We start from the raw sequence: 27,061 nt of genomic DNA on the forward strand, positions 1-27,061 counted from the left end.
ACCCACAGGTAAATGTGGGGGTGCCTTTGGCCCAGGATTGTATCGAGGGCCACGAGCGGTGGTGCTGGGCTCCAGAGGGCTTTCACAGCCGACTGGTCTCCTTCAAAGCCACTGCCTCCCTCCCGGAGGCAGGGCAGAGAGGGAGTGAAGAGAGGGCAGTGAAAAGACCCCATCTCCTCTGAGAGGCTGAAGGAGCGGGAAGCCCCGTCCAGTAAAATAACCCCCAGTTCCAGTGGAAATTGCTGCAGTTAGGAGGGCGGGCGGCAGGAGGGAGGGAGGGATGGGGAGGGTGGGTTCCACCCCCCAAGGACGGCTGTTTCCAGGGGAAGGGGGAGGGCCGGGGGGCTGGGGTGTGGAGAGGGTGTCTGGAGAGTGGGGGCTGCTGGAAGGGGCAGAGGGGCCTGGCTGCACCCCCTCTGCCCCCTCGGTCCCCGCCGCCTGTGGGCGCAGTCTCCCTGCTCACCCCCTCCCTCTCCCTGGGGTGCAGCCCTCCCAGGGGTGTCACCTTATTTCCAGCGGAGGCTGTGATAGTACAGCTTTTGGGGGGCTCCTCGGAAGGGCTCGCTTGGAACACCCCAGCTAGAAGCGCATGCAGGGGGAGTTGGGGTTCTTGGCCCCAGGCTCCAGCCTCCGTTTCCCCCTGAGCGAGGGGAGCAGGACGGCGGAATAAATGGAGGAGGGGCCGCCAAGCCCTGCTGCCGGAACCTCACAGCTGCAGGGAGAGTCACCTGCCGGCCTCCGCCTCCCAGCCCCTCCCCCAGGGACTGCCTCCCGCCCCTGGAGAGGAGGGGAGACCACTGGGGCCCCAGCCGCCTCTGGCGGGGGGGGGGGGGGGGGGGCACGAGTTTGCAGGCCGGCAATGGCAGCGTTTGCCCCAGAGCCCAGCCAACGCCTGGCCGTGCTGGTGCCGGTGGAACCCAGAGTGGCCCCCAGGGGAGGGGGGAGGAGGTGCTGCGGCCCCTTGGAGGGCGCCTGTGGGGGTCCCCAGACTCAGGTGCTGGGCTTTGGCCTCCAGGCCGGGTTGCAGCCCCGGCGCAGGTGGTGGTAGGGAGTGAGCTTCTGCGGGGAAAGCCCAGTCCAGGCGGGAGGAGAGTGCCCCGCACCCGTCCGCCAGGGGTCTGAGCGAGGGTGGTGTCCGATGGAGACGGAGAAGGTGGGCACAGGGGGAGGGGCCTCAGGGCCAGCTGCGCTTTAAGGCCCCTGGGCCACCTCTCTGCTCCCCTCTGCCTCTGGATGAACTGGCAGCAACCTGGCTGAGAGCTCCAGGGGAGAGGAGGGCGTGGAAGGGGAGGGTGTGGAGGGGAGGGCGTGGAGAGGGAGGGGAGGGAGGGTACAGTGGGGTAAGTGCAGGGAAGAGAAGGGCTGACAGGTGAGGAGAGGAGGCTCAGCTGACTTGGGCCTGGGGCAGAGCCTCCGCCCTCCTCACCTGACCTGCCCCAGGGTGGGCACCCGCATCCCTGGGCTGTGGTCAGCCTGTTGCTGCACGGGGAGTGGGGAGTTGGGGGACACACCCTCAGCACCGCACCACAGGGCCAGGCTCCCCCAGAAAGCTAGGGGCAGCTCTGTCCTGCTTCGTGGCCGACACACACACACACACACACACACACACACACACACACACAGCTAGCCGAGTTTTTTCCAAATCTGAGAACTGAGAACGGGCCCAGGCTCCGTGTTGGGGAGTGACAGTGCTTCTAGATGGGAGGGAGAGGCCCTGGACTCCGACCCTGGAGGCCCCTCCCCTATAGACTGCTGGGTCCTGGGTCCTCCTGGGGCCGCGGGGAGGATGGGGCCAGGGCGCCTGCTGGGGTGCAGGGGAGCTGGGGAGCGCAGTTTCTACTCGGCTCAGGTGTGGGTGAGGTGCCCGCCTGGCAGGACACTGGGCTGACACAGGTGGTCCCACTGTGCTCTGCTGGAGGCTTGCAGAGCTCCCTCATCCTCATCACAGCCTGAGGACAAGGCTTGACTAACCGCCTGACAGGGGGACACACTCAGGTGCCCAAGCAACAGCAGCCCCAGCCCTGGACCAAGTCGGGTTGCGGGACAGGGAGTGCCGCCCGAGGTCTGCCGTCGCCGCCCGAGGTCTGCCGCCCAGGAGCTGAGGGGCCTGGGAGGTGAAGCGGTTCTGGTGTGTGTGTGGGGGAGAAGGGGGTCACTGTTCTTGGACTCTCCTACTCTGGTGAGACCAGAACCCAGCAGCTGGGGCCAGAGTGCCCCGAGGACTTTTCCGCCTCCCCCGGCCGCCTGGGGGGCAGTCACTGCCCCTGAGCCAGCTCCAGCGGCCGGCCGGGCTGCACATGGAGCAGTGGATTGGGAAGGAGAGATGGTGGGACCTGCGGCTGCTCCGCCCTGGCTGCTGAGTGACCTTGGACAGGTCATTCCCGCCCCCCAGCTTCTCCCGTGAAGCCATCCTGTCGAGCGGCAGCCTCAGAGCCGCTGCCTGGCTCCACACCCGCGCACTGGAGCACATGGGCAGGGTTAGGAAGTGCTTGTCCCGCTGACAGCCAGCGCCGGCACACAGAGCCCCAGGTGGTGGCATGGGGGCACCTGGAGCGCTGTGAACTCCTGCCCCAGCCCTGCAGGCTTGGAGCTACCAGACACCCACGGAGGACGCCCAGGAAGGCCAGGGGCGCCCCCAGAGGAGCACTGGGTGCCCAGCCCGCTCCAGGCGCCCTCAGCTGGGGACGGTGAGGGGTCTGGCACGGAGCTCTAGCAGCTGGCGCGGAGCAGCGGGACTTCCCGGCACTTTCCATAGGTGGCATCGCGCTCCTGGAAATGGCGCTGCTGAGGGGCGCTCTCGCGGCATCTTCAGACGCGGGGGGGGGGGGGGGGGGGGTGTCTGCACAGCCGGGGAGAAGGCGCTGGGTGCCGGAGAGAGGGGAGCGGGTTCTCCGGACCGGAGGGGGCAGCGGGCCAGGGGCTCCGGCTTCTCCGGGGCCGCGCTGCTGCGCGCAGGGGTCTCTGGGAGCCCCCCTCCCCCTCCCGCACACGATGGAGGAAAAGGCCTCACGCAGGGCAGTGGGGCGTGCTGGGTGGGCTCTGCCAGGCAGCAGCAGCAGCAGCAACGTTCCCGCACAGCGATTCTGTGCCACCCAGTGGGCTGGGCACAGCGCCAGCACCGAGCCTGAGGCTCTTCCCCAGCTCAGGTCCTGGCCAGGGGCCACTCCGTGTCCAGACCCCATGGCAGGAGCCCAGACCCCTCTCCTGCTGGGCCAGGGGTCGGCCAGACGTGGGGAGGGAGGAGCAGCAGCAGCTGCGGATCCAGGACGCCGAGGGGAGGCCCAGCAGGAGCCCAGGTGGGCGCTGACTGCCCGGGTGTCCTGGGCCCGCACCCTCTGCCAACGGCCCCATCCTGGGGCCCATCCTGCAGGCAGAATCCCACAGCTGGGCCGAGCCTGCCAGGCCTGTCACTGCGGCAGCGAGCGGCCTGACATCTGGAGCGCCCACAGGACAGCGATGGCAGAGGCAGCAGCGGACGCTTCTCACCTCTCCCTCGGCCGCCCGGCTGGCTCCAGGCTGCTGACGCCCGCCCGGGCACGGTGCCCGCGGGTCCTCGCTGCCCCAGGAGCCCAGCCTGGGACCGGGGCCAGGCCTGGCGCCGAGGTGGTCGGAGGAGTGGGGCACCGGCTCTCAGAGCGGCAGGAGGGTCAGGCCCTGGAGCGGCAGGAGGGACCCCGAACCCCCAAGTCCCAGGCCAGGTCTCTCCTCCGCAGCCCCAGGCGTTGGGTCGGGTTCCTCCACAGCCTGGGCCTTGGCTCAGACGCAGCCCAGCCTCGAACACAGTATTTTTTTTAAACAAAAGCAATTAGATTTCGATCCCGGCTCATTTGCATTGTCACCTCGGAAACGGTAGCGGGGAGCAGGACGGAAAAGGGGGGGGAGCCTGGCAGCAGCGGGTGACACCTCCGAGCGCCGCAGCTGGCGCGGCCACATCTGGGCCGGCCGCGCGCCGCCGCGCCCGGGCCCGCGCCCCGGCCCCGCGGCGGCGCGCCATCGATCGCGGCGGCGGCGCGCCGAGAACAAGGTATAGCCTGTATTTAGGTTCCTGCCCTTATATGGCGAGCTGCGCGGGCGCCCGCCGGCGGCCGCTCCTTATAAGGGCACGCGGAGGGCGCCGGGCTGAGCTGGTGCGCGCTCATTGGCCCGCGCGTCTCTCGGCAACCGGCTCTCACGAGTGGAAAGCAGCCAGCCGCCCCCGCCCGCCCGCCCCCGCCCGCCCTCTCTCCCCCGCGGAGTCCCGGCCTCCCGCCGCGGCGCCCCCTCCTGCCCACCCCCATTTCTGCTTGCACCGTCTCCCCAAGTTTCCTCCCTCCCGGACTCCCCCACCCCCGCGGCCGTCCCCCGCGCTGTCGTTCCTCCCGCTCGGCCTGTCTTCCATCCCTTCGCGCACGCTCCCACTGCCACCCCACGCACCCCCCTCCCCAAACCCTGCGAACCGCGGCGGCGGAGCGGGAAGGCCCGGATGCGGGAGGGGGAGGGAGGCGGGTGGGGTGGGTGGGTGGGTGGGGGTGGTGCATCGCTGCCGCAGCGGCCGCCGCAGCGCCGGATCCCGGGCGCGTACGCACCGCACCCGGCTGGGAACAGTCCGCGGTGCCCCCTGCGAGCCCCCTCCGTCCCCTCCCGCCCTTGCGGCGATCAGAGCGATTAGCCGCCGATCAGCGGGCTTCGGAGCCAGAGATGCGCTGACCCGCCGCAGCCTGCGGTAGCAGCGCATTACCATCTCCCAAGGTGTCCCTTCGGGCTGCAAACCCGAACGCAATCATCATAATGATAAATCGATGTCTCATTTAAAGGTGGCTTTGGAAGAACAGCCAGTTGTTGAGGGGGAGCCTGAGCGCGGGGCGGGAAGGGCCTGCAGGAACCGCCGCGGCCTCGCAGGCGGAACGCAGGGGAGCGCGGTGCGGGGCGCAGGCCAGGTGCCCCGCGCTGGGCCCACCCGCGGGACGGGACCCCGCGGCGGGAGGGGGCAGCGCGGTTCCCCCGGGGATTGGGCTCCGGTTAGCCTCAAACGCAGGCCGCCCAGGGGGCTCCCCGCGGTCCGGGGCTCCCCGCGCCCCCGCTCCCACGCGCAGAGGCTCGGGGGCGCGCGCGCAGGCGCACGTACGCACAGGTGTCCGCCTGACCCCTCCCGGCTGCAGCCGGTTCCGAACCGAACCTCCGGTTCCCCTGGCGACGCCCGGGCGGCCCGAGCCGCCCCCTCAGGAACCCGCTCCGGCCCCCAGGGGCCCGCGGGGGACGGCTCCGCAATGGCACCCCGGCGCCTGGGGACGAGCCTGTGACCGGGCACCAGGGCCGCCGCGATGGCTCCGGTACCCCACCCCGCCCCGGCCTCTCTTCCCTCCCCAACCACCAGTCCCGCCCGGCCCTCCCGGCGGCAGGTAGCGGCGGCGGCAGTGCCAGGAGCGCGGTGCGAGGTCCGGGAGGGCGCCGGCTGCCGGGTCGGGTGGCTTCGGCCGCTGCCGCCGCCTCCCGGCCGTTTCCGCGGACGGAAGCCCCGCGGCCACCTGACCTCGGCGGGAGCTGCTCTGCGGGGTCCGCAGTGTCTCCTGCGGGGACTGGCGTGCCCTGGGGACAGGGTGCCCCGGGTCTGCCACCAGCCTTCCCCGCGCCCTTAAGCCCCGTGGGTGCCTGGTGCCCGCACAGCCCTCCCTGCCCCCGCGGTGCCCGGTGCCCGCACAGCCCTCCCTGCCCCCGCGGTGCCCGGTGCCCGCACAGCCCTCCCTGCCCCCGCGGTGCCCGGTGCCCGCACAGCCCTCCCTGCCCCCGCGGTGCCCGGTGCCCGCACAGCGCTCCTTGCCCCCGCAGGTGCCCACGCCCGCGGACTCCGGTCGTTGACGTGAAACCCCGTCCGCGTGCTGAGGGGCGTGGGTGCCGTCGCCGGCCGGGCGAGGAGAGGCGCCTCCGCTCCTCCTAAACCCAGAGCGGCCCGGACGCCCCTGCCGCGCCCCTCGGACCCCGGCCCGGCCCTCCGGCTTGTCAGGGGGCTTCCCAGTCCCCGGTGGGGCTCACGGGCCGGGAGCGCCGGTGGCGGGCGGGGCGAGGAGACCCGTGTCCGCAGGAAAAATAAAGCCCCCGACTCTCAGACACCCTCCCGGCCGGCGGGCGCCCGGGCCGGGGCTCCGGGGTCCGGGGAAGAGGGGGCCCCAGACCCGCTCCCCTCCGCCCAGGGGACCCGACGCCGGAGCCCCACCCCAGCCAGGAGCCCGGATTCGCGTTTTTCGTTTATTCCTCCGCCGCCCTGGCCTGGGGCTTCGGCAGCCACGTTACCCCGCCCGGTGCGCCCGGGCTGCCCTGGGCTCGCGCCCTCGGGCCGGGCGCCGCCCTCCGGGACCCGGGCTCCCGTGGCGCCCAGACCCGCGTCCCTGGCCGGTGCCGGGAGCAGCAGGGAGGCCGCCGTGGTGCGGGCGGCGGGCCGGGCGGGGGCGGCTCCCCGGGGAGGAGGGGGCGCGGCACCTGCAGAGCGGCCTGGCCGCCCCCTCCGCGCCGGGACGCTCGGCAGCTCCGCGCGGCACCGGCGGCCGCACGCACACCGCTCCCATCGATTCCCTCTCCCGTTCGCCCGGGCGGCGGGGCCTCGGGACCGGCCGCCCGCCCGCGCCGAGGGGCTGGGGTGGGGAGCGGTCTCCATGGGCCCCGGGCGCCCAGGTCAAAGCCCGCAGCACGTCCCCCCACCCGGCGCCGAGACCTCGCGAGGGCACCGGCCGGTGTGCGGTTGGGGTTCACCCCGCGCCCTCCCTGCACCCCCGGCCCCCGCCCGCAGGGTCTGCGCGCCCCGCGGGGCCGGGGCCGGGGCCGGGGCCGGGCGGGAAGGGCCGGGCGGGAGAGACCGGGCTGCGGGGCCGCACCCCCGCCGGGCGGCGTGGCGCCGGCGCCGATGGCAGCCATTTTCTGCCGCCGCCGCGGCCCAGCCCCGCCGACTGGGCCGGAGGCTGCGGCGGCCCGAGCGCGGAGGCGGGGCGCGGGGCGCGGCGGGGCACCGGCGGCGGGGGCCGGGCGGCGGGGCGCCGGGCGGAGCGGGGGGCCGTGTCCCGCGCGCCCCTCCCCCGCCGCCGGGCAGGCGCAGCTCCGCGTGGCGGCGCCGCGATCCCCCGCTCCGCCATCTTGTACCCGCCCGGCGCCCGCCCCGCGCGGGGCTCCGCAGACAAAGCCGCCGGTGCGGGGGCCCCGCACCCCCGGCAGCGCGGCCCCGGGCCCCGCGCCCCTCCCCCCTCCTCTCCCCGGGCCCCTCCCCCCTCCCCCCGGGCCTCTTCCCCCCCCCGCCCCGCGCACCTCCCCCCTCCTCTCCCCTCTCCCCCCGGGGCCCGCTCCCCTCCTCCCATCCCCCCCCCCGGGGTCCCGCGCCCTTCCCCCCGGGGTTCTCCTCCCCTCCCCCCTGGGTCCTGCCGGACCCGCTCCTCCCGCGGTTGCGGGACCCCGCGCAGCCCGCCCTGTTTGCGGGGAGGGCTGGGCACTCCCAGCTCCGGGTTCCTATTCCCGCTGAGCGGGCTGGCGGGGGTCCTGGCCCCGGAGCCCCCGCCGCCCGGGGGTGCCAGCCTCCGGAGGACCCTCAGGAAGCCTGCTGGCGGGCGCCTCGAGGCCCCCTGGCTGCCAGCCTCTCGGCCCTCCATTTCCTGGGGGGCAGCGCTGTCTCCCCAGCCCCCGTCCTGCTCAGCTCCTCCTTCGAGGCCCCCAGACTTGCAGGCCTCCGGGCTGTGGGGTGTGGGGGAGGGAGGCACCCCTTCTTCCCCCAGAGAGGCCCTGCAGCCCAGCCAGCCCGCTGCTCCTGGCGAGGGAATTTGCTCCCCAGTCTGGGGTGGGTGGGGTCCCCACTTCTCAACCCCGGTGAGCCCATCGCCACGGGCCCCGGCGCCATCCTTCCATGTCAGGGGGTCCCAGTGGCCCCAGGCCCCAGGCCCGGAAGCGGTGGATCCAGAAACTGAGGCCGGGCGGGTTGTCTGGTGAAGGTCACTCACAAGGTCACTGGCAGAGCCTGCGGCTGCTGTGCACACCCTCCCCGGCTTCTCCCAAAACGGAGATCAAAGCTGGGCTCCGGGCGGAGGGAGTCACTCGCCCCATCCGGCTGTCGGACAGGGGCCAGGGCTGGGGGGGGGGGCTCGCTCACCCCAAAGCTGGGCTTTCCCACCCCAGCGCCTGCTCCCCTCTGCACCCCAACCCCAGGGGCGCCTCGGAGGGTCTACAATTAAGGCTTAGGGGTGGCCTCTCCAGGCGCTGGTGGGGTTCCGTGCCTTCCCCCCCTCATGCCCGCGTGGATTCCGAGCCCGGCTCCAGAAACCAGTCTGACCACTTCGCCCATTTCCCAGGCTCCCCAGTGGGTGAGGCTCGCGGCCTCGGCTGCCCCTGAGGGAGGGCGGCAAAGGGACAGGAGCCCGGGCTGGGGGGCCTCCCAGCCTCCCGCCCCATCCCCCCTCCTCTCAGACACTCAGCAGTTTGGAAGCTGCCCTCCTGGCCGCCCGCGCCAGTGCGCTCCTCCGGAGGCCGGCTGGCGCCCCGGGGGCGCCTGGGGGGGGGGGAGCACTGAGCTGAGCCCCACAATCCAGAGGCTTCAAAGGGGAACTTCAAAGGTTCCCAGCAATTCTCCAGGTCGCCCCAAGAAAGGGAGCGCCCCCTCAGCCGGCCTGGTCCCACCTGCCATGGGGCCACCAGTTGTGCCAACTGACCCCCAGAGGCAGGGGGTGCGTGGCTACGGGGCTGGCCTGAGCCAGGTGGGGCGTGGCCCACGCTCTGGGAGGCTTCCTTGTGGCAGCCACAGGGGAGGGAGGGGGAAAGGGCTGGACGCTGAGCCAGGGGTGCCGGAGGCAGCCCTGCAGGGCGGCGGGGCCGAGTTGGAGCCTGTGAGCTCCTTCCCCTGCTCCCTCCCCATCTCCATCTCGCTCTGGGGGTGAAGGTGAGGGCAGTGAGCCCCAGGCAGTGCTGGCGGTGCAGTGGCATCCTCCCCACCTGGGAGCAGGGAGAACGGACTCCCTCCCTCCCCCCAGCAATAGCCTGGGATTCCTTCCAGCCCAGGTGGACAGGCTTAAGGAGAGGGGCGGGGTGGAGAGAACAGGGGAGGGATGCTGGCCACGCCCCCCATGCAGGGTACTGGCTGTCTCCCTTCCCAAGGTGTTGGGGGAGGGGGTACAGAGCCTGGGGGAGGGGGAGCCTCCTGCTAAGGCTGTGTCCCCAGAGCTCTGAGCACTTGGAGCCTGCACCCCCGTATCTCCCCCCTGCTCTGCCCCCGCCATGAAGAGGAAGGGAGTACAGGAAGCTGGGTTCCAAAGTGGTTCTGGGGGAGCAGCGGCCAGTTAGCTGACCCTGGAGTGGCCAGGGCTGGGCGCCGGGACACCTGCCCCCCGCCCCCCTGGGCCCCGCCCCAGGCCCTGGGCAGCCGTGGGCGGACTCCTGCTTTGGTGGGAGGGTAGCCTGAGTGACAGCGGGGACTCGGCCTTCAGGACCCCAGGGGACAGGTGACACAGGAGCATGGCCGGCCAGGGGCCCGGGCCTCAGGTCCAGTCCATGCGGCGGGGCCCTGACGTGACCTGGAAGTGCCTGGCGCTCAGAGGGAGAGCCTTTGTTCCCACATGGGCGCCCGCAGGCTTCCTTGCCCGGCGCCCGGGGCCTGGAGAAGGCCTGTGAGGTGCCACGTGCCACGGGCGGAGGCAGCTGCCACGGGAAACGTGTCTCCAATGGTAAACCCCCCCCCCACCTCCTCTCCCTCTTGGGGGAACCCCAGGATAAAAAGAGACATAGACCCGGATTGTGCTCCTCTGGAAGCGCATGGGGACCCCTCCAGTCTGCCGCTGTGCGCTAGCGTCACAGGAGGTCACGGGTCCCAGCATGACGAACAGTATCGGAGAAATATGGCCGGCGCGGCTCAGTGGCTGAGCGTCAGCCTGTGAACCAGGAGGTCACAGCACCGGGTCAGGGCACCGGCCCAGGTTTTGGGCTCAGTCCCTGGGGGGAAGGGGGCGTGCAGGAGGTAGCGATGGATGATTTTCTCTCATCTTTGATGTTTCTCTCTCTCTGTCTCCCTCTCTCTCTCTCTCTCCCCCTCTCCCTTCCTCTCTGAAATCAATAAAAATATTTTTAAAAAATTATCAGAGAGAGACCGCAGAGGAAAAGGAAGACGCCGCCCGCTCCCATGAGCCAAGGTGGGCGCCTGGGCCAGGCGGAGAAGGCCACGGCCTGGAGCAGGGGGGGAGCAGGACCCCCGGATCTTCACGTTGGGGAGAAAGAGAGCAGCAGGGACTCACAACCTCACAAACAGCACAGGCAATCCCCACCTCCCAGGCCTTCCTGCCCGCCTCTGCGGGGGGATGGCACAGACACAGGCTCCACCTGCAGACACTCAGGTCGGCTGGGGTGGGAGGGGCAGCTGCCAGGCAGGAGCTGGAGACACACGGTGCCTGCAGGGCGGCAGACCCTCCCCGGAGGCTTCTTCCCGCCCAGGATCATTTCTGGGCAGCTGGGGGCTGCGGGGCAGAGGGCCGTGGGGAGACGGGGACTCTGGGCTGGGAAGGCCCGTGTCCCGGCTCCGGGAGAGCTGACGGGAGCCGGGCACCTGCAGGTCCTGCACTGCGGAAGGGCCCGGGTGGCGTTATTTATAGCCGGCCGCCCACTCCTGTGGGTCACACGCAGGCCCGTCCTCTGTCAGCGCCACTCACCAGGCACTTCCCACGCCAGCCCTCGTGGCACCGGCGACACGGAGCAGCTGCCAGCAGGGCCCTCTCTGCAGGGCCGAGGGGAAGCCACGCGGCAGTGGGCGCCGCCGGCGCGCAGGGTCCCGGGGCGGGCGGGCGGGCGGGAGCCTGTGCCCCGGCAGCTGCTTCCTGCCCCTTGGGTTTCAGCTCTCCGTGGGCCTCGTCAGGGTGGAGAGGGGACCATTTGGGGTGCCCACTCGCCTCTGGGGAGTCGTTGGCACACGCCTGCCGGCCCTCCAGGGCACAGAAGCCAGGCCCAGCTTCCAGCCGTCCTGTGCACCAGGGAGAAACGGAGCTGACCGACAGGTCAGAGGTCACCACTCACTCACCCGCTTTCCACTCAAGGCCCCGCCGGCCGGGCCTCGTGTCCTGCCCGCACCCGCTGGCCTTCCTGTCTCTTCCCCGGAGGCGAGGGGAGAGGTGACTCCCATCCAGTGGGTCCTGCCATCGGGATGGGGAGACCAGGGTCAGCAGGAGGAGGGCACCTGGGGTCTCCGGCCGGGACTCAGGCCTGGCCCGGCAGCCCCCTGGATGCCAGGCCTGAGGCAGAGCTGGAGGACTCAGCTAGTCCATTCCCGCTCACAGGACCGAAGGAAACGATTCTCTCTCCTCATTGATGTTTCTATCTCTTTCCCTCTCCCTTCCTCCCTGAAATCAATTATATATATATATGTTTAATATTTAAACCAGGACAAAATAATTCACCCCTGCCCATCCACTCTTCCCCAACAGCACACTCAGGTGGCCAGGCCAATGGCGGGACTTCCCAGCAGGAAGGGGCCGGCGGGGACCGCCCTGGGCCTATCCTGTGATCAGTCAGAGCTCCTTCCTGCCTCTTCCAGGCAAACTCCATCCCAGGGCGTGGAGCCGCCCAAGGCCCGACCCTGCCTCCGGAGTCCCTGCCTCCACTTCCCAGGCGAGGAAACCGAGGCCCCTCCCTCTCCCTCCCTCCGTTCCTTCAACAAACAGCTCTGTTGCTGGTGCTGTGGCTCCGAGGTTGAGTGTGGACCCCGGAACCAAGAAGTCGCTGGTTGGGTCCCCGGTCAAGGTCAAGGCACATGCCTGGTCTGTGGGTTGGATCCCCAACAGGGGGTGAGCTGGGGGCAGCCGGTCCCTGGTGTTCCTCTCTCATCGATGTTTCCCTCTCTCCCCCTCTCTCTAAAAATCAATGAAAACATATTGTTTAAGAACGCGAAACCGCCGGGACCGGTTTGGCTCAGTGGATAGAGCGTCAGCCTGCGGACTGAAAGGTCCCGGGTTCGATTCTGGTCAAGGGCATGTACCTTGGTTGCGGGCACATCCCCGGTAGGGGGTGTGCAAGAGGCAGCTGGTCGATGTTTCGTTTCTAACTCTCTGTTCCTCTCAATTCCTCTCTGTGTAAAATCAATAAAATATATTTAAAAAAAAAGAACTTGAAACCAATAGCTGTGGTGAGCCATGCTCTGGGACCCATGAGCAGACAAAGACTTGCTCCTGTGGCGCCCCACTCCGTGTGGGGCGGGCAGGCACGGACACCAGGCCACAGCTTCCGGAAGCCGCCCGCACCTCGGGGTTCGGAGACGGGTCACTGCTGGGGAAGCCGCTCTCAGAAGGTGGTGGGAGGGACCAGCCTCGGCCACTCCTTGTTTTTTTGTTTTCTGTTCCCGGAGCCAAGCCCAGGGGTGAGCTGCCCTCCGTGTCCTGCCCTCAGAGTCGCCTGTGAGCGGCACAGGGCCTTGCCCTCTCTGGTCCCTAGGCCGGAGGAGTGCACCCCAACCTCCATGTGCCCCGCAGGGTCCCCCAGGCACCACCGCAGGGGCACGTGGCTGTCTGTCCTGCTGGTGTCCTTCACCTTGCTCCCTCCTAAGCTGGTGTTTGAGTGGCTCGGCTTCTCCCAGCCGCGGGTGGCTCCTGTATCCTTATCCAGGGGTTCTCAACCTTCCTGACGCCACGGCCCTTTAATCCAGCTCCTCATGTTGTGGTGACCCCCGCCCCATAAAATCATGAAATCATTTTCATTGCTACTTCATAACTGTCATTTTGCTACTGTTATGAATCGTAATGTAAATATCTGTGTTTTCAGATGGTCTTAGACCAGTGGTCGGCAAACTGCGGCTCTCGAGCCACATGCAGCTCTTTGGCCCTTTCACAAAATACCACGTGTGGGCGCGCATGTACAGTGCGATTGAACCTTCGGGGCCCATGCGCAGAAGTTGGTTTTCAGCTCTCAAGTTTCAATCGTTGTCCTGGTTTTTCTCCTTGTCTTTGATGGGTCCTGGGCCTTTGGCACCCCCTCCCTCTGGGTGTGTCTCTGTCTCTGGTTCTCTCCGCGTCCTTTCCTCCTGCTGCTGCCGCACCCTTCCTCATTCTCTCGCCCAAACGGGTGGAGTTCCGCCTGGACCCGCCGCCAGGTGATGAGAGTTTGCTGAGAGCCGACCTTCGAGGCGTCAAGTGGACTCAGGTGAGGACTCAGGTGAGGCCTCGCTTGCTGCAGGAAGGCCCCCCCCCCCCGGCTGGCCTCTGACCCCCACAGCCCTCCCCCGTGGGAGGGCGCACAGTCCCACCCCCCAGGCCCGGGGCGGAGTGCACTGTGGCTCGGCCAGGGAGGAACAAAGCCGGTCTTTCCACCGCGGCCGGCAGCTCCCGCTCTGGGGTCAGCAGGTCTCTTGCCACTCGGGAGCCCAGCCCACAGCAGCCTCTGTGTACGCGTCGCGGTCACTGGTTGGAAGGCGCCCGGACCCTCGGCTCTCCTCTCCGGGTTGGCCCCAAACCACAGTCCGGAGAGCAGTGGCCATGCGGCCCATCACTCACGGCTGTGGCTTTGACCTTGGGATTGTGTTTGCATCATTCCTATTAATAAACCTGTTTTTTTTTAAAATATATTTTATTGATTTTTTACGGAGAGGAAGGGAGAGGGATAGAGAGCTAGAAACGTCAATGAAAGAGAAACATCGACCAGCTGCCTCTTGCACACCCCCTACCGGGGATGTGCCCGCAACCAAGGTACATGCCCTTGACCGGAATCGAACCTGGGACCTTTCAGTCTGCAGGCAGACGCTCTACCACTGAGCCAAACCTGGTTTTATAGCAGGTGTGCCGGGCGAGCGCGGCTGGGGAAGGCACATACCCATGTGAGGGCAGAGCATGATGGATAATTTACCTTGACCTTGGCTTTGGTCTTTTGGGGACTCAGTTTCTCCCCTGGTAGAGTGAGGGACCTGAAGTAGCCCTGCCAGTTGGGCTCAGTGGATAGAGTGCCGGCCTGCCGACTGAAGGGTCCCGGGTTCGATGCAGGCCAAGGGCACGTATCTCAGTTGCAGGCTCGATCCCGGCCCTGGCGGGGACTCCTGCGGGAGGTGACAGACTGCTGTGTCTCTCACATCGATGTTCCTCTCTGACTCAACCCCCTTCCTGCCCCTCTCTCTAATAATCATGGGAAATACCCCGGCGAGGATTAACAGCGACAAAACACCCGGAGGCCTCTGCTCGGCTCCCAGGAGCCCAGGCCTGAGGTCAGCGGGCCCACCTCCTCCTTCGGGCAGGCCTATCCGCCCGCCCGCAGGGCCCAGGACCTGGCATGGGGGTGACTGTGGGGGTGACTGTGTGTATCTGGCCCAGCCCCAGGGGCTTTCCGCCCTGCCGTCCCCGGAGCTCTGCGTTCACCCGGAGAGCCGCACTGAGGGCCAGCCGGAGGGAGAGGAGAGAGGAGGCAGGCCCGCCGCCCGCCGCCCCGTCCTGCTGGGCTGGGAGCACCTTGGCCTGGGCCGGGGGTGGGGGCGGGGGAGGCTGGTGCCACAGGTCTCTGGGCCTCATGGGGGTCACAGGCCCAGGGGACTCAGGCCACGCAGGAGGCCCCAGGGAGCTCACAGGCCCCGCCCTCTTCTGCATTAAGGAGCGGGGGGGTGGGGGTGGGGGGGGAGTCGGGGCGCAGCAGTGGTGGGGCAGGACCGAACCCCAGGGCCCTGAACCCTTCTCAGCGCTGCTCCCTGCGGCCCTGGGTTTGCTGGCTCCCCGGCTCCAGGACTCGCTCCCATCCCTAGGCCAGTGGGCAGGGAGAGGAATAGCTCATGTGAGTCTAAAGCAATTTGCAAACATAAATAATTCCCGGCCGGGGAGGAGCCAGGAGGAGGATGGAGCCTGAGTGTCCTCCCAGCTGGCCTGGCGGGGAGGGAGTCAGAGCAAGGAGAGCAGAGCAGGAAACGGCCTGAGGATGCTCGCTTCCGCTCCTCCGGAGGCTCCTGCGGGCCAGGTCCTCCCCCCTCATCCCCCCCCCACACAATTTCCTAACGGCACCCCCTCAGAGCGGGAGGACAGAGCTGGTCCCGGCCTGCATCTGGAGCAGCCAGGCCTCCCCGCCCCCCCGCCGGCCTGGCCCCTCTGTGCCCGGCCCCTCCTGTCCCTCGGTCCCGCGTTGTGCTGCAGGGAGCTCTCGGCCCGGCGTTCTCCGCTCTGTGTGCACACTGACCACCCAGGGCCGCCGCCTCCGATGCCGCGATAGGTGTCCCTCGCTTCCCCGGATGTGGGGCTCAGGTTGCTCCCACAGCAGCGGCCCTTTGAAGAGCAGGAGGCTGGGTGCCGCGGGGTGGGCGCCGTGTCATGTGGGGGCAGCCGGGAGGCACCTCTCTGAGCCCACCCCAGGGCTGTCTGCAGCGAGAGGAACAATGAGAAACCAGATGCCGAGGCATTAGCGCAGAATTCCTCAGATGGAACAGGAAAGGGCGGAAATCCCGGGGTTACCTTACACCTGGAGCAGGTTGGAAGGCGGCCGAGCCCCTGGCTGGCAATCTACACTCCGGGGCGTTTCCGAGGAGCCTGCCTCGCGCGGCAGCGAGAGCGTGCCTGCCGTGGCCCTGAATGTGCATGTGCACGCACACATGCACTACACACGCACATGCATGCATGTATGTGAACATCACACGTGCACAGACATGCACTCGGGTGCACATGCTCCTCGGACATCCCCAGGGACACTGGCTCTGCCCCTGCCCAGACCTGAGAAACCGCGGAGAACTGGTTAATGCAGCCAGAGCCTCAGGCCACACGGCAGCTCTCACTGTCAGGCCTCCTCCCCCCGCCCCGCTCACGAAAGCGCGCACACGGAAGGGAGAGACGGCGTGTGCTGGTCCTCCGCTGGGCGCTAAGTGTGTGTGTGTGTGTGTGTGTGTGTGTGTGGTCCCAGGCCCACACCTCTGCATCCTGAGCCTCACGTCACACTGCTTATGACAGGGAGAGATGGTGCCGCGCTGTCAGCAGCCACCGGCTGACTGCCGGAGCAAAAGCATTCGCCTGCCTGGAGCCCCCTCCGGGATTATCCCGAGGGCTGTGTCCCTGAACTCAACGGCCACTGATTCACTGGAGTCTCCGGGGCGAATGGATCTGATGAGGGGCCAGGGGCTGGCGACCCCAGGGCAGCTGGGTGTGAGCTGTCTGCAAGGCCGGTGGGGAGGATGGTCTGGCCTCCACTCTGCAGCCTCAGAGCCTGAGGACTGAGCCCCCGGCCCAGCAGAAACTGCGCCTGTGCTGGGTCAGTGGATGCTGTTAAAGGTTGTCATGCAGGAATCTGCGTCACTGCCCAAGAGGGTCCCCCCGCCACGCCATCACACACACACACACACACACACACACACACACACAGGCAGGCACACACGCACTCTCTGACTCCAAGGCATTTAGCTCTGAGCCGAGCACTTAGCTGTAGGGGTAACGTGCCCCTCGCCTTCCTGGCGCTCAAGGCCCGTGCAGCTGGAGCCTCGGCCCAGCCTCCGTGGGTGCTGCTTGGCGAGGCGCTGGGCGGGAGCCTGGTGAGGGCTGCCTCGTCCCGCCCTGGAACCGCCTCGGAGAGGGGGCGGCCCCAGCTGGCCTCCGAGGGACCAGAGGACGCAGGGGCGAGAGCAGGGCCCTGGCCACGGAGACAAGGCCACGGAACCCTGCCCACTGCCCTGGAGACGCATGCTGACCTGGGACAGGTGGCTGCAGCCCAATCTTCATGTTCCCATCGTGGGGGGCAGCCCCAGGGCACCCTGGGAGTGGGGGAACGTCGCCCACTGCTGTTAGCCATGCAGAGGCGGAGCAGAGCGCTTGGGGAAACGGTTGCTTGTGTCCAGGAGAACCACCTTCGGTCCTATTTCCTCTTTGGAAATAGATGAGCAGCGGGCCGCACAGACCCCCCAGAGAACCGTGGGCTCGTCCTGCCCCCCTCCTGACTCCGTGTCATCCTGTGACGCAGAGGACGAGGCCCCAGGTCAACGGGGAGCCCACGCACGGGGTGCCCGTGGCAAGGGTGCCATGGCGGGGTGCCCGCTGGGCTCTCCAGGGTGGCCGGCGGGCGCTGGCAGTCAGTGCAGAGTCACCCTGAGACTGAGCCAGGAGCCACTCGAAGGCCTTGGGCCTGACAGGCCGTTTCACGTGGTGGCAACAAGAACTCAGTGCGTGAACAGCCCGGGTGCAGGCAGGGGCTCGCTGCTGGCCCGCGGTCCTCAGAGGAGGCTGATCCCTGGGCGGGCAGGGCTGTGGCGAGGGGAGTGGGCACGGCAACCTCGTCTGTTCTGCCCTCTGAGCGTCCTAGAAGGTGCAGTGGGGGCTGTGGGGGGAGATGCCTAGATTCAGGAGCCCAGGATGGGCCTGTGGATGGGGACCACCTGGTCTCCCCTGACTCCTGTGGGCAGGTTGGGTCATAGAGGCGGCCCATGCCCCCCTTAAATCCAGCCACCGCTCAGAGCCACGCCAACAAGTTATCCTCCTTGGGTCGTGAGGATAACTGCACGTGCAGGGCCCAGTGGTTTAGCCCTTGAACCTTCTCCCCAGTTTGGTTCCGGCATCTGCAGAGCCGGGCGGTGGCCACCCCCTGGACGAGCTGTCTGCCACCAGAACTCGACTCTGCCATCCAGGGAGCCCAGGGGTCTGACGGGACCAGGTGCCACTGGTGCCCAGCCTGTCCTCAGGGCTCAGCAATGGCACCCGGGAGCCTCTTGGGTCCGGCACCAGGTTGGGTCCTGCAGCTCCTGGTGACCTGCCATTTGCCCCCGCCCCTGGCCAAGGCTCAGGCTGCCTCTGGGCCCTCGCTGAGCGCCCACCCCAGGGGCACACTGCCAGCCCGGGTCCAGGCCCCAGGGGGAGCGGCCCATCTCCTTCCGGCTGCTGGCAGTGCCACCCCACCTCCCCTTCCCCAGCTCAGCCTGGCAGAGGCCACCCAGGGGACGGGAGGGGGCACCGAGGGGCACCCCAGGGGACAGGGCTTCTTCCCAGGTCACCCACTGCGTGCCCTGAGCCAGGGGCTCCCGCTCCCCTCGCACTTCTCCACCAGAAAATAAAACAGGGAGCCCGGGTCCGCCTGGCATGGCCTTTGTGTGCCAGCTGGGAGGAGCAGGCCGATGCTGGTGCGTGGGCAGCCTGCCAGGAGCGTCAGGATGGCCCTCCCTCGGCTCCCAGGGTGGCAAAGGGCATTCATACCCAGAGGGGGAGGGGTGTGCTTAACTCCCCAGGGGCGGGGGGGGGGGAGGGGGGAGAGGGACAATTCACAAAAGCCGGCCAGAAACTCTCAACCGTTTTTTTTTTTCTTAGAACTTTCCTTCCCTCCCTCCCATCCCCCCGCTGGCTCCCCGCCCCCACCGGTCGCTGGTGGCCTGCAGCCAACACTGGCCACACTGTCCGCATTCAGGCCTCCGGCCTCAGCTCTCCCGGGCCACCTCCCCCGCCCATTCGGAATCACCGTGACCTCTTCCGCCCCGGCGCCCCCCGCGGGCTTGGGCCCCGCCCGCCTGGTGGGTCCCAGGAGGGCAGGCCGGGCTGTGGGCCCCCGCCCCCCAGGGAGACTGCTGAGTCTGCAGAAAGCTGCCTCCGCCCTGCATTCCGGGTGCGCTTCCAGGCTGGGGAGCTGCGCTCGCCTCGTAGTCCGGCCCACTCCCCCCCACCCTGGGCCCTTAACCCCTTACCGCCCGGGTCAGCAAGGGCCCAGCCTGCCACCCAAAGCAGGATGGGGGAGCTGGGGTCCCACACCTCCTGGCTGGGGAAGTGGGGTGAGCAGGTCTGGCTCCCACTTCTTCCCCCCATTTCCATCCACCTTCCCCAAAGCCCTGTCTGGCCCTGGAGTGCCTCCAGGCAGAGCCTCGGCTGACCTGATGGGGTTCTGGGAGGAGCCTGGCAGAGCGCCTCACAGGCTTTCTGGGTGGGGCGGGGCCCCGATGCCGATGCCGATGCCGGGGAGGGACGCTGGAGATGGGGGCGGGAGGGTCTCCTCCCCTTGGGAACCTGCCCAACCAGGCCGAGGTGACTGGGAACACCCGGCCCCACCAGGCACCTGGGCGTGCTGCGCCCCGAGGCTGGGGGCAAAGATCAGCAGGTGCCTGGCTGGTGGGACTCCGGGTGGGGGCCAGCCCGCCCCGGTCTCTGCACGCTCCCTCACCCTCCAGGAGCACGCCCTCAGGAACCCCCTCTCCTTGGCACTGCCTCCCCATGGACTTCCCTTCCGGGCGCTGGGTCACTCCGGCCGGCCTGCCGCCTCTGCCCTGAAACCAGGCCACTTGGCTCCGCAAGAGGAGCTGGGCTTCCTCCCTGACACCCGAGCAGGAAGTGGGGTGGGGAGGGGGCCCCCACGTCCGGCCCGCTGCGCTCACCTCGACAGCGGACAGCGAAAGGCACCTTCAACATCTCCATTTAATATGTACATTCAAGCAGGTAATGATCGGAAGCTTATAGTTTAGACATTTCTAGTAGCAGCAGTTTAGTCTAGAGAGCTCATTTAGCCTTTTAACAAACGTTTTCTTTTCTTTTTGCACATAGAAACAACACACCCATGTGTACGGTATCAAAAAATATAGACCAAGGTCACCGCTATGGCAGTTCCTGGGAGGGGGAGGGGGAGGACAGGAGCGCACCTGGGGGCACAGAGGACGGGAGCCGGGCCGACAGGAGCTGGCCCGTGTGACGGGGAAGATGCCATGATCTAGAGAACTCCATAAATCTAGGCTTTCATATTCAATATATAAATACCTACAAATAAATATAGATATATCAGCCCCATGGGGTGGCTGGGCCTTCGGAGCTCAAACAATACATTTCCATAATAACACCACGTACAAACGGGAGTGGAGTCTGCACTGGACACATTAGCAGGTTAAAATATAATACTATGCCTCCGAGGCCCAGCTGGCGGCTGGCTGCCGCGGGGCCGGGGGCCGGAGGGGGGTGGGCGGGGAGGGGGCCAGACCCGCAGGCTCCGTGCGCTCACACTGCGCCAGTTCCCACGGAGGCAGCTGGCTGGACGCCCCGAGTCCCAGCCAGACCCCCCCAGCTGGACACAGGGGGGCGCGCTGCTGCGGCTTCGGGCGTCCCCGGAGCCGGGGCCGGCCTGGCTCCCCTGGGAGTGGAGAGAGGAGTGGCACCCCTGGCGCTGAGCGGAGCTGAGCCGTGCAGCCGTCCCTCCCGTTACACCGTCACATACTCCTTGAACGTGACGGTGAGGCAGTTCGCGGTGACGTCGGTGATGATTATATTCCCGAAGAAGGGCTTGAACTCGCTCAGCGGCTCCTCGGGCTCCTCCTGGGCCTCGGCGGGGGGCTTCTGGGCCGCCGTCCCTGGCGCGGCCGCCGTCATTCCCTCCGCGGCCGCAGGCGCCTCGGGCTTCACGCGGAGGCCGCCAGGCAGCGCCCCCGCCTCGCCGCGCGCCTTGACGCAGCGCAAGTCTATGGGCTCGTCCAGGTCCGAGTCCAGCAGGATGACCTCGGGCTGCGGGGGCGCGGCGGGGGGCTCGGCGGCCGGGCTGCCCGCCAGGCAGGTGGGGGTGCTGACGCTGCGCGCCGTCAGCCGCTTCCTGCCGGCCTCGCGCTCGCCGTGCGTCTCGGAGAGGCAGCGCTTGCGCGCGTGGGAGAGGCTGAGGCCCGCCGCGTGGTGGTGGTGGTGGTGGTGGTGGTGATGGTGGTGGTGGGATGCCGCGTGCGCGCTGCGGCCCGAGTCCCAGGCCAGCAGGTCGGGCTTGGTGGTGAGCTGCAGCGGCTGCTCGCCGATCGCCGCCTCCTTGCTCGGGGAGAGCTTGCGGGGCCCGGGGTCCTGCGGCTGCGGGTCGCCGGGGCCCGCGGCCTCCTCCTCCCGCCTCTTGAAGGGCGCCTGCGCCTTCTTCTCCTCCGCGGCCCCCGCCGCCGCCGCCTTCTTGAAAGTCCGGTCGGGCGGCGGGTGGCGCTCCTCGGAGGCGCGCTTCTTGTGGCCGGGGGCGCGCGCCTCGCCCTCCGCCTCCCCGGACTTGATCTTCACCGCCTGCATGCCGTTCTCCATGTACTTGCTCATCACGATCACGATGCGCCCGTTCTTGTTCTTGTTTTTGACGATCTTCATCTTGCCCCCGATCCCGTTGCCCGCCACCGCCTCCTTGGGGGCGGGCGCCATGCCGTTGGGGGGCGCCTTCTCGGAGCCCTTGCCCGCGGCCCCGGCGGCGCCGCCGACCACAGGCTTCACGGTCCCCAGGTAGCCCTTGGCCCCCGCCCCGTGGGCCCACTTGTCCTGCGCGTGGCTCTTGGCCCCCAGGTCCGGGCAGGTGGGACTGGGCGCCTCCTTGTGGCCGCCCTGGTACTGCAGGTCGTACATCTTGGGGTCGGGCTGGTAGGGGTGGTGCTTCTTGCTGTTGAGCTGGTAGTAGTACTTGCTGCTCTTGCCGGGCGGCGGGGGCTTGCCCGCCCGCTCCTTGCTGTGCGGCTGGTACTGGTGGTGCTTCTTGCTGTTGAGCTCATACTGGTGCCCCTGGCCCTTGCCCTGGGCGCCCAGCTCCAGCTTGGCGCTGCGGCTGTCCGTGGAGGAGTCCTGGAGTCCGCTCAGCACATTGGAGCGCCTGGCAAAGGTGGGCACCTGGGGGCGGGCGGGTGGAGGGCGCGGTGAGCGGAGGGGTGAGCCAGCCTCCCAGCCCCCACCCAGTGGGCAGAAACCAGGGAGGGGCGGGCAAGCCAGGCAGGAAGGGGGAGAATGGGGTGCTCAGGAGGAAACACCGCCCTCCCACCCCCGCCCCTGCCTGGAAGCAGCTCAGGTGGCAGCTCAAAGGGAGACTGGGGCGGGGCTCTCACCTGCACCACCAGCGGCTTAGGCTTCGGGCCTCGCTTACGATATCCCATCAGCTGCTCCTGCCGCTCCCTGGGGGCGGGACAGAGGGCGGCGCCGTGAGCCTCCGCTCCGCTCCCCTCCCCTCCCACCTGCGGGGCGTCCCCCTCCCCGGAGCCGCAGGGCCGCCCAGACCCAGAGGGAGCGCACGCAGCTCGAGGCGAAAGGTCGCCCCTGCAGCCGGCTGGGCGCCAGCCTGGTCCCAGAGCCCCGCTCTCCACCGCATGGGCCCTCCTCTGCCCAAGGGGCCCCCACCCGAGGAGCGCCCCCACCTGAGGTCCCCCTGCACTGCCGCCCCCCACAGCCCTGCCCCCTAGGGGGGTGGGGGTGCTGGCCGAGCGGGGCGGGGCCGCTGGCACTGCCGCCCACAGCCCTGGGCCGTGGCCCTGCGAGGAGCGGGTGGGCACGGGGGCCAGGGAGGCAGGCGAGGCCCCAGAGGAGGAGCTGGAGGCCCACGGCCCTCCGCAGAGCGCGGCGCTAATGACCTCATTAGGATTCAGGGAAGGAGCGCGGGGGGCGGAGGGAGGGCCGTTCCCGGAGGCCGGGCTGACCCGCCGGAGGGCTGCGGCCTCGTTGGCGCGGCGGCGGTGGCCAATGAGGCGCCGGGGCGGAGGCCGCGCCGCCAGGTTCCCAGCCGCCAGGTGAACCCGCTCCGGGCGGCGGGGCGGAGCCACAAGCCCCGCCCCCGCCGAGCCCGGCCCCTGGTTTCCAAATTAACCGAGTCCACGCGCGACGGCGCGTCAGAGAGCGCTGCCTGGCTTCCGCCCGCCGCGTGGCCTGGCGTGACCCAAGGCCGGGGGGCGGGTTTCCCCAGCGCTGCCCCGTCCTCCGTGGGAGAAGGGGGCGTCTCTGCAGCCTCGTCCCAAGAAGGAGCTCATTTCCGGGCCAGAAACCCGTCCTCCCGCGGCCCCAGGCACCCCCTGCGGGTGGGCTCCCCCCGGGGAGTTCCGCCGAGCCCGGGAGCCCCCGCTCGGCCTGACGCCGAAGTTGCATGACATTGCAACAGCCGTCTCCCCGCTCCCCGGGGACCGTTACGCAACATGGCATCAGCCGCTGACATGGTTACGGGGCGCGCTCCCAGGTGGAGGCCGCCGCATCCCCGCTCCGCGCCCCCCTGCGTCGCGGAGGGCCAGCTCCCCGCCGGTGGCTCCCTCCGAGGGCCTGAGTGTCCTGCAGCCCTCTCCAGGAAATAATGCAAAATAAAAAAGAGGACAGGGGTGGGGACAGCGGCGTGGCGGCGCTCCGGGCCCCCCCCCCCCGTCCTCCCTCCTCGCCAGACCTTCCCCCTTCGGTGCTCCCCAAAACGGAGACCCACAGCCGGTGGGGAATCCAGCTGCAGCAGCCGCGGCGGCGGAGTGACAGCCTCTGTGTGCGCGGGGATGAGCCCGCGCCCTCCACCACCCCTCCGCCGCCGGGCAGCGCCCGCGCCCGCACCCTCCGGGCCAGGCTCACCCGCCGAGGAGCCAGAGCGCAGCAGGAAGAGCGCCCGCTGTCAGCCAGAGCCCGGCCCGCCCCCCAGCCTGCGCTCCCCGGGCCCAGGGTGGGGGCTGGAGGTCTCGCCAACTTCCCTCCGGCCCCCAACAGGTTAAGCTCGGCTCCGGCTCCGTGACGTCCGGCGGCTCCGCCGTGCCAGCGCCCTCGGAGCTGCCCCACGGCGCGCCGGCCCGGGCAGCCCCGTGGCTGCCGCGGAGCAACACCTAGGTCCTGGGGGTGGGGCTCCAGGGTGGGGCCCAGAGGGGCCCTTGGGGGCCCAGGCGCCGGGTCTCTGAGTTCCCTGGGGCGGCCGTAGGGCCACCCGCCCTCGCCCTCCCCGCAGTCCCCCCCAAAACACAAGCCTTGCCTTCTCTCCCCGCCCCGCCCCCACCGCCCGGCTGCAGCAACCGCCAAGGACGGTGGTTGGAGAAGCCGAGGCCGCAGCCGTGCCTTCCGACCCGCCTGAGGGAGGGGGCTCCCGGGCCCCTCCCGCTCCCCCTGCCCCCCTTGCTGCGTGGCCCTCGTCCCGCTCCCACACCGGCCCCCCGCGGCGGGCGGAGGCTGGGGGACGCTCACCTGTTCTGGAAGGCGATCAGCAGCCGGGGGTCCAGGATGTTCTCCTCGGGCTCCCACGTGTTATATCTTGCAAGGGGAAAGGGAGGGGACATGGCGTAAAAAAAAAAATAAAAAAATAAAAAAAAGCCGAGCCAGCGCCGCGGCCTCCAGGTGGGAATGACATAAGGCCCTGCTCTGTCCTCCTGCGCCCACAGTCCCTGCGCCGCGGCGCGGGGCGCAGGGTGGGTTTCTGCAGGCCGGACGCGCCCCGATACTGCCCCCCCACCCCCCAAGTCAAAACAAACAGCCCGGCAGGAAGGGGAGGGCGGAGGAAAATGAAACCAGCGTCCCTCCCGCAGTTGTCAAGAATGTGAAGCGTGTCACCGCGACACGTCCCACCGCCACCCGCTCCCCGGAGCCCCGCGTGCAGAGCGGCCCGCAGGCAGAGTCGCGTCCCCTCCGGCCGCCCCCGCCCCCGCCCCGCGAAGATTTGGAGGCGTTCTCCATTTGACCCCTAATCCCATCGCCGGACGCCCCGCCGCTCCCCACACCCCCCCCGGGGCCCCCGAGCCCGCTGTCACGGGCAAGCACCCCCCCAAATACTCAGCAACACAAAAATCCGCCTGTGTGTGCGTGTGCGTGTGTGTGCGCGTGTGTGTGCGTGCCTGCGCGGCTGTCTCCATCCGGTGCCTTCGCATTTTAAATTAAAAAAAAAGACACCCCCCCCTAAAGCCGGCCGCGGCGGCAGCGCCCTGCACGGGCTGCCTCCCCTCCCAGCGCCGCCAGCAGGGAGGAGGCACACAATTGCATTTTCGTCGCTTTTTAATTTTTTTTTTTTTTTTTTTTTTTGGTTTTGCAATATGGAGCCGTTCGGTGGAGGGAAAGGGGAAAGGAGCCATTTTCTGCTGCACATCAGCCAGTGCCTGCGCCGCCCTCCCTCCGCCGGCCTCCCGGCTCGGCCCGCGCCGCCGCCGCCGCTGCTCCGGCTCCTTCTGGCGCATAAATTAGTGATGGCATTTCCCGGAGCGGAGCCGGCGCGGGGCGCCCGGCCCGGGCTCGGGCTCGGCTTCCCCAGTGCCTGCCACCGACCTCCCCACCCCCTCCTCCGCCGCCTCACCCCGCCTCCCGCCGCTCCCCCCGCGCCCCCCCGGCCCCGGGTCCCGAGCCCCGCGCCGCGGACCCCGCGCCCCCCCCCCCTGCGCCGCTACTTACTTGGGGGACCAGCCTCTCCATTTCACCAGATACTCCACTCTGCCCTGCGGGGGGAGAGACACACTCCCTCAGCTTCCGCGGGATCCCGGCCGGCCGCAGCCTCCCCACCCCCTCCGCGCCTGCTCGCGGGCCGCTCCGGCCCCGCTCCCGCCGCCGCGCCGCCGCCCCCGCGCCGCCCCACCTTGCGGATCCGCTTCTTCTCGATGCTCTCCACCGCGAAGACGTGCTCGCCAACAGCTGGCAGCTCCATGGCCGGGCCGGAGCGCGCCGGGCGCGGGTGGCCGGCGCCGCCGCAGACCCCGCTGCCTCCCGCCGGCGCCCCGCGGCCGCTCCGGCGCAGGCGCCCCCGCTGCCCGCGCTGCCGCCGCCGCCGCCGCCGCCCGCAAGCCCCGCCGCCCCGCCGCCCGCTCCGGCTCCGGCTCCGCTCGGCAGACACTGAGCCCGGGCCGCGGCGGCACAAGAACTCATGCAAATCCGGCGTCGGCGGGCGGGGCCTCGCGGCCGAGCGCGGCGTCAGGGGGCGGGCCGCGGCCCGGATTGGCGCAGCGCGGCCTACCGGAGCCCGGGCCCGGGCGCCAGGGGGAGGGGGCGGGGGCGGGAGGGGCCGGCGGGGGAGGCGCGGGAGTGCGGAGGGAGGGAGCCTCGGCCGGGCGCGGGGGGCGGCGGGGAGGGAGCGGGACGGGGCCGGAGAGGTGTGCCGGCCGAGGACGCGGTGGGGTGGGACGCGTGACAGGTCTCCGCGCGGCCCCCGCCTTCCGCCCTCGCGGCGGCCGCCCCTCACCTCTGGTTCCCAGTGTGCAGCGCCCGGGGACCCCCGCTGGGGACCACCAACGCGCCCCGCGCCGTTTCCAGTTGCATCGGATTGCGTCATGTGCGACGCCCGCCCGGGGAGCCGGCGGCGGGAGGCGGAGGGGGCGGGCGGCTGGGAGGCCCCCGCGTGCCTCGCCACCCGCCCCGCGAGGCCCGGAGCGTTTAGGTTGGCGAGGGAGAGAGGAGAGAGGCCCGGGGAAGAGAGGATGGCGCCCGGGGTCGCGGGAGAGCGCGGGGAAGGGACAGGAGGGCGCCGCGGAGCAGCCAGCCGGGCCGCACGCGAGAACCCTCCCCGAGGGGCTCCGAGTCCCGTCGCACCGACTGGACCTGCTTCCCAGTTACCTGCGGCCGCTCCTGGCGCAGGGACAGGATGTCTGCTTCCCGCAGCATCGCCCGCCCTGCCGGCACCGGAGGCGGAGGACGGGAGGGGGCGCACGGACGGCCAGGCCCGCTGGACCGGGGTGGGGGCGGGGGGAGGACTTGGTGGGGTCCCAGGGAGAGGCATCCAGAGAGGGAGAGAGCGGTGGGAAGAGGCCGAGCTGGACAGGGGCGGATGGGACCGCACGGAAGCGGGAGGAGGGGGGAATGGAACGGACCCGGAGCCCAGCCTTCTCCAGGAATTCCGTCGCCCGGTGCGGGTCAGGCAGCTCCGCCAAGGCCTTCCCGGGACAGGACGCCGAGGAGCCCAAAGTGTGAAGTTTAGCACCTCGGCCGCCAGACAGCGGTCCAGCTGGGGGAGCTGCTGCCCCCGCGCCCCGCGAGGCCTCCCGAGGGCGCCACCGGGGGCCGCGAGCTCGGTGGGGTCGGGTCGGGGAACGAGGGGCCGCGGGGACAGGCCCGGGGCCGGAGGGGCGGGGAGGGCGCGCCGGGCCTGGAAGGACCTGGAACAGGAAGCTTGCGCAATCCCTGGCTGCGCGTCCGCGGCGGAGAGCCGGAGCCGCGCAGAGTGGAACCCGAGGGGGGCGGGCGAAGCGCCATCCGGGTCTCCGCTCCGCCCTCCGCGGCCGGCAGTGCGGGGTGGGGACTGCTGGGGCCGCGGCCGCGCCAGGGAGGGGTGGGGTGCAGAAGCGAACCCCCACCCCTCCTGGGAAGCCGGGAGAAGCCTGGGCGGCCTGGTGTGTGAGCGCACACGTGGACGCGCCACCATGTCACCGCCGCCTCGCAGCTCCTGCCGCGGCCCCGCTGCTCGGGCTGCCTAAGGCCCCGGCTCCCTCTTGGGGGTCCGGGCGTGGGCAGGGCGCGGCCTGCAGCCTGGGCCCTCCGAGAGCTCCAGGCAC

The 27,061-nt window shown here is 69.6% G+C and overlaps 2 protein-coding genes across 6 annotated transcripts in view; both read right to left on the bottom strand.

Annotated features, from left to right (window-relative positions):
* Positions 1-759: 759 nt before the first annotated feature.
* Positions 760-26,810, bottom strand: CBX4 (chromobox 4). 5 transcript variants are annotated; one of them, XM_045572174.1, is made up of 6 exons: positions 25,156-25,391; positions 24,975-25,018; positions 23,784-23,849; positions 21,701-21,767; positions 20,072-21,488; positions 760-769 (listed from the first exon to the last, which is right to left on the bottom strand). In XM_045572174.1, exons 1-5 carry the CDS (start codon positions 25,222-25,224, stop codon positions 20,079-20,081), a joined length of 1,656 nt encoding a protein of 551 aa, XP_045428130.1. In that variant the 5' UTR covers positions 25,225-25,391; the 3' UTR covers positions 760-769; positions 20,072-20,078. The 5 variants fall into 5 exon arrangements, 4 of the variants coding, with proteins under 4 accessions (XP_045428130.1, XP_036268151.1, XP_036268150.1 ...); XM_036412258.2 differs by lacking the exon at positions 760-769 and adding an exon at positions 2,247-2,297 and having other exon boundaries at positions 20,073-21,488; XR_006739896.1 differs by lacking the exon at positions 760-769 and adding an exon at positions 19,290-19,906 and having other exon boundaries at positions 19,937-21,488; positions 25,156-25,390.
* Positions 23,033-27,061, bottom strand: part of TBC1D16 (TBC1 domain family member 16) — a 57,321-nt gene continuing 53,292 nt past the window's right edge. Inside the window, exon 14 of the mRNA XM_036412221.2 lies at positions 23,033-23,709. The gene's annotated coding sequence lies outside the window, so the exon portion shown is untranslated. The remainder of the gene's footprint in view (positions 23,710-27,061) is intronic.

The sequence above is a fragment of the Pipistrellus kuhlii genome, unplaced genomic scaffold (genome assembly GCF_014108245.1).
Source record: "Pipistrellus kuhlii isolate mPipKuh1 unplaced genomic scaffold, mPipKuh1.p scaffold_m20_p_44, whole genome shotgun sequence".
NCBI lineage: Eukaryota > Metazoa > Chordata > Mammalia > Chiroptera > Vespertilionidae > Pipistrellus > Pipistrellus kuhlii.

Bases quoted from the DNA above. Each gene is read 5' to 3' on its own strand.
- CBX4 (XM_045572174.1), bottom strand. From the start codon at position 25,224: ATGGAGCTGCCAGCTGTTGGCGAGCACGTCTTCGCGGTGGAGAGCATC. The intron at 21,768-23,783 runs GTGAGCGTCCCC...TCCCGCCCCCAG, and splicing joins CTGATCGCCTTCCAGAACAG to GGAGCGGCAGGAGCAGCTGA. The intron at 21,489-21,700 runs GTGAGAGCCCCG...GCCCGCCCCCAG, and splicing joins CTAAGCCGCTGGTGGTGCAG to GTGCCCACCTTTGCCAGGCG.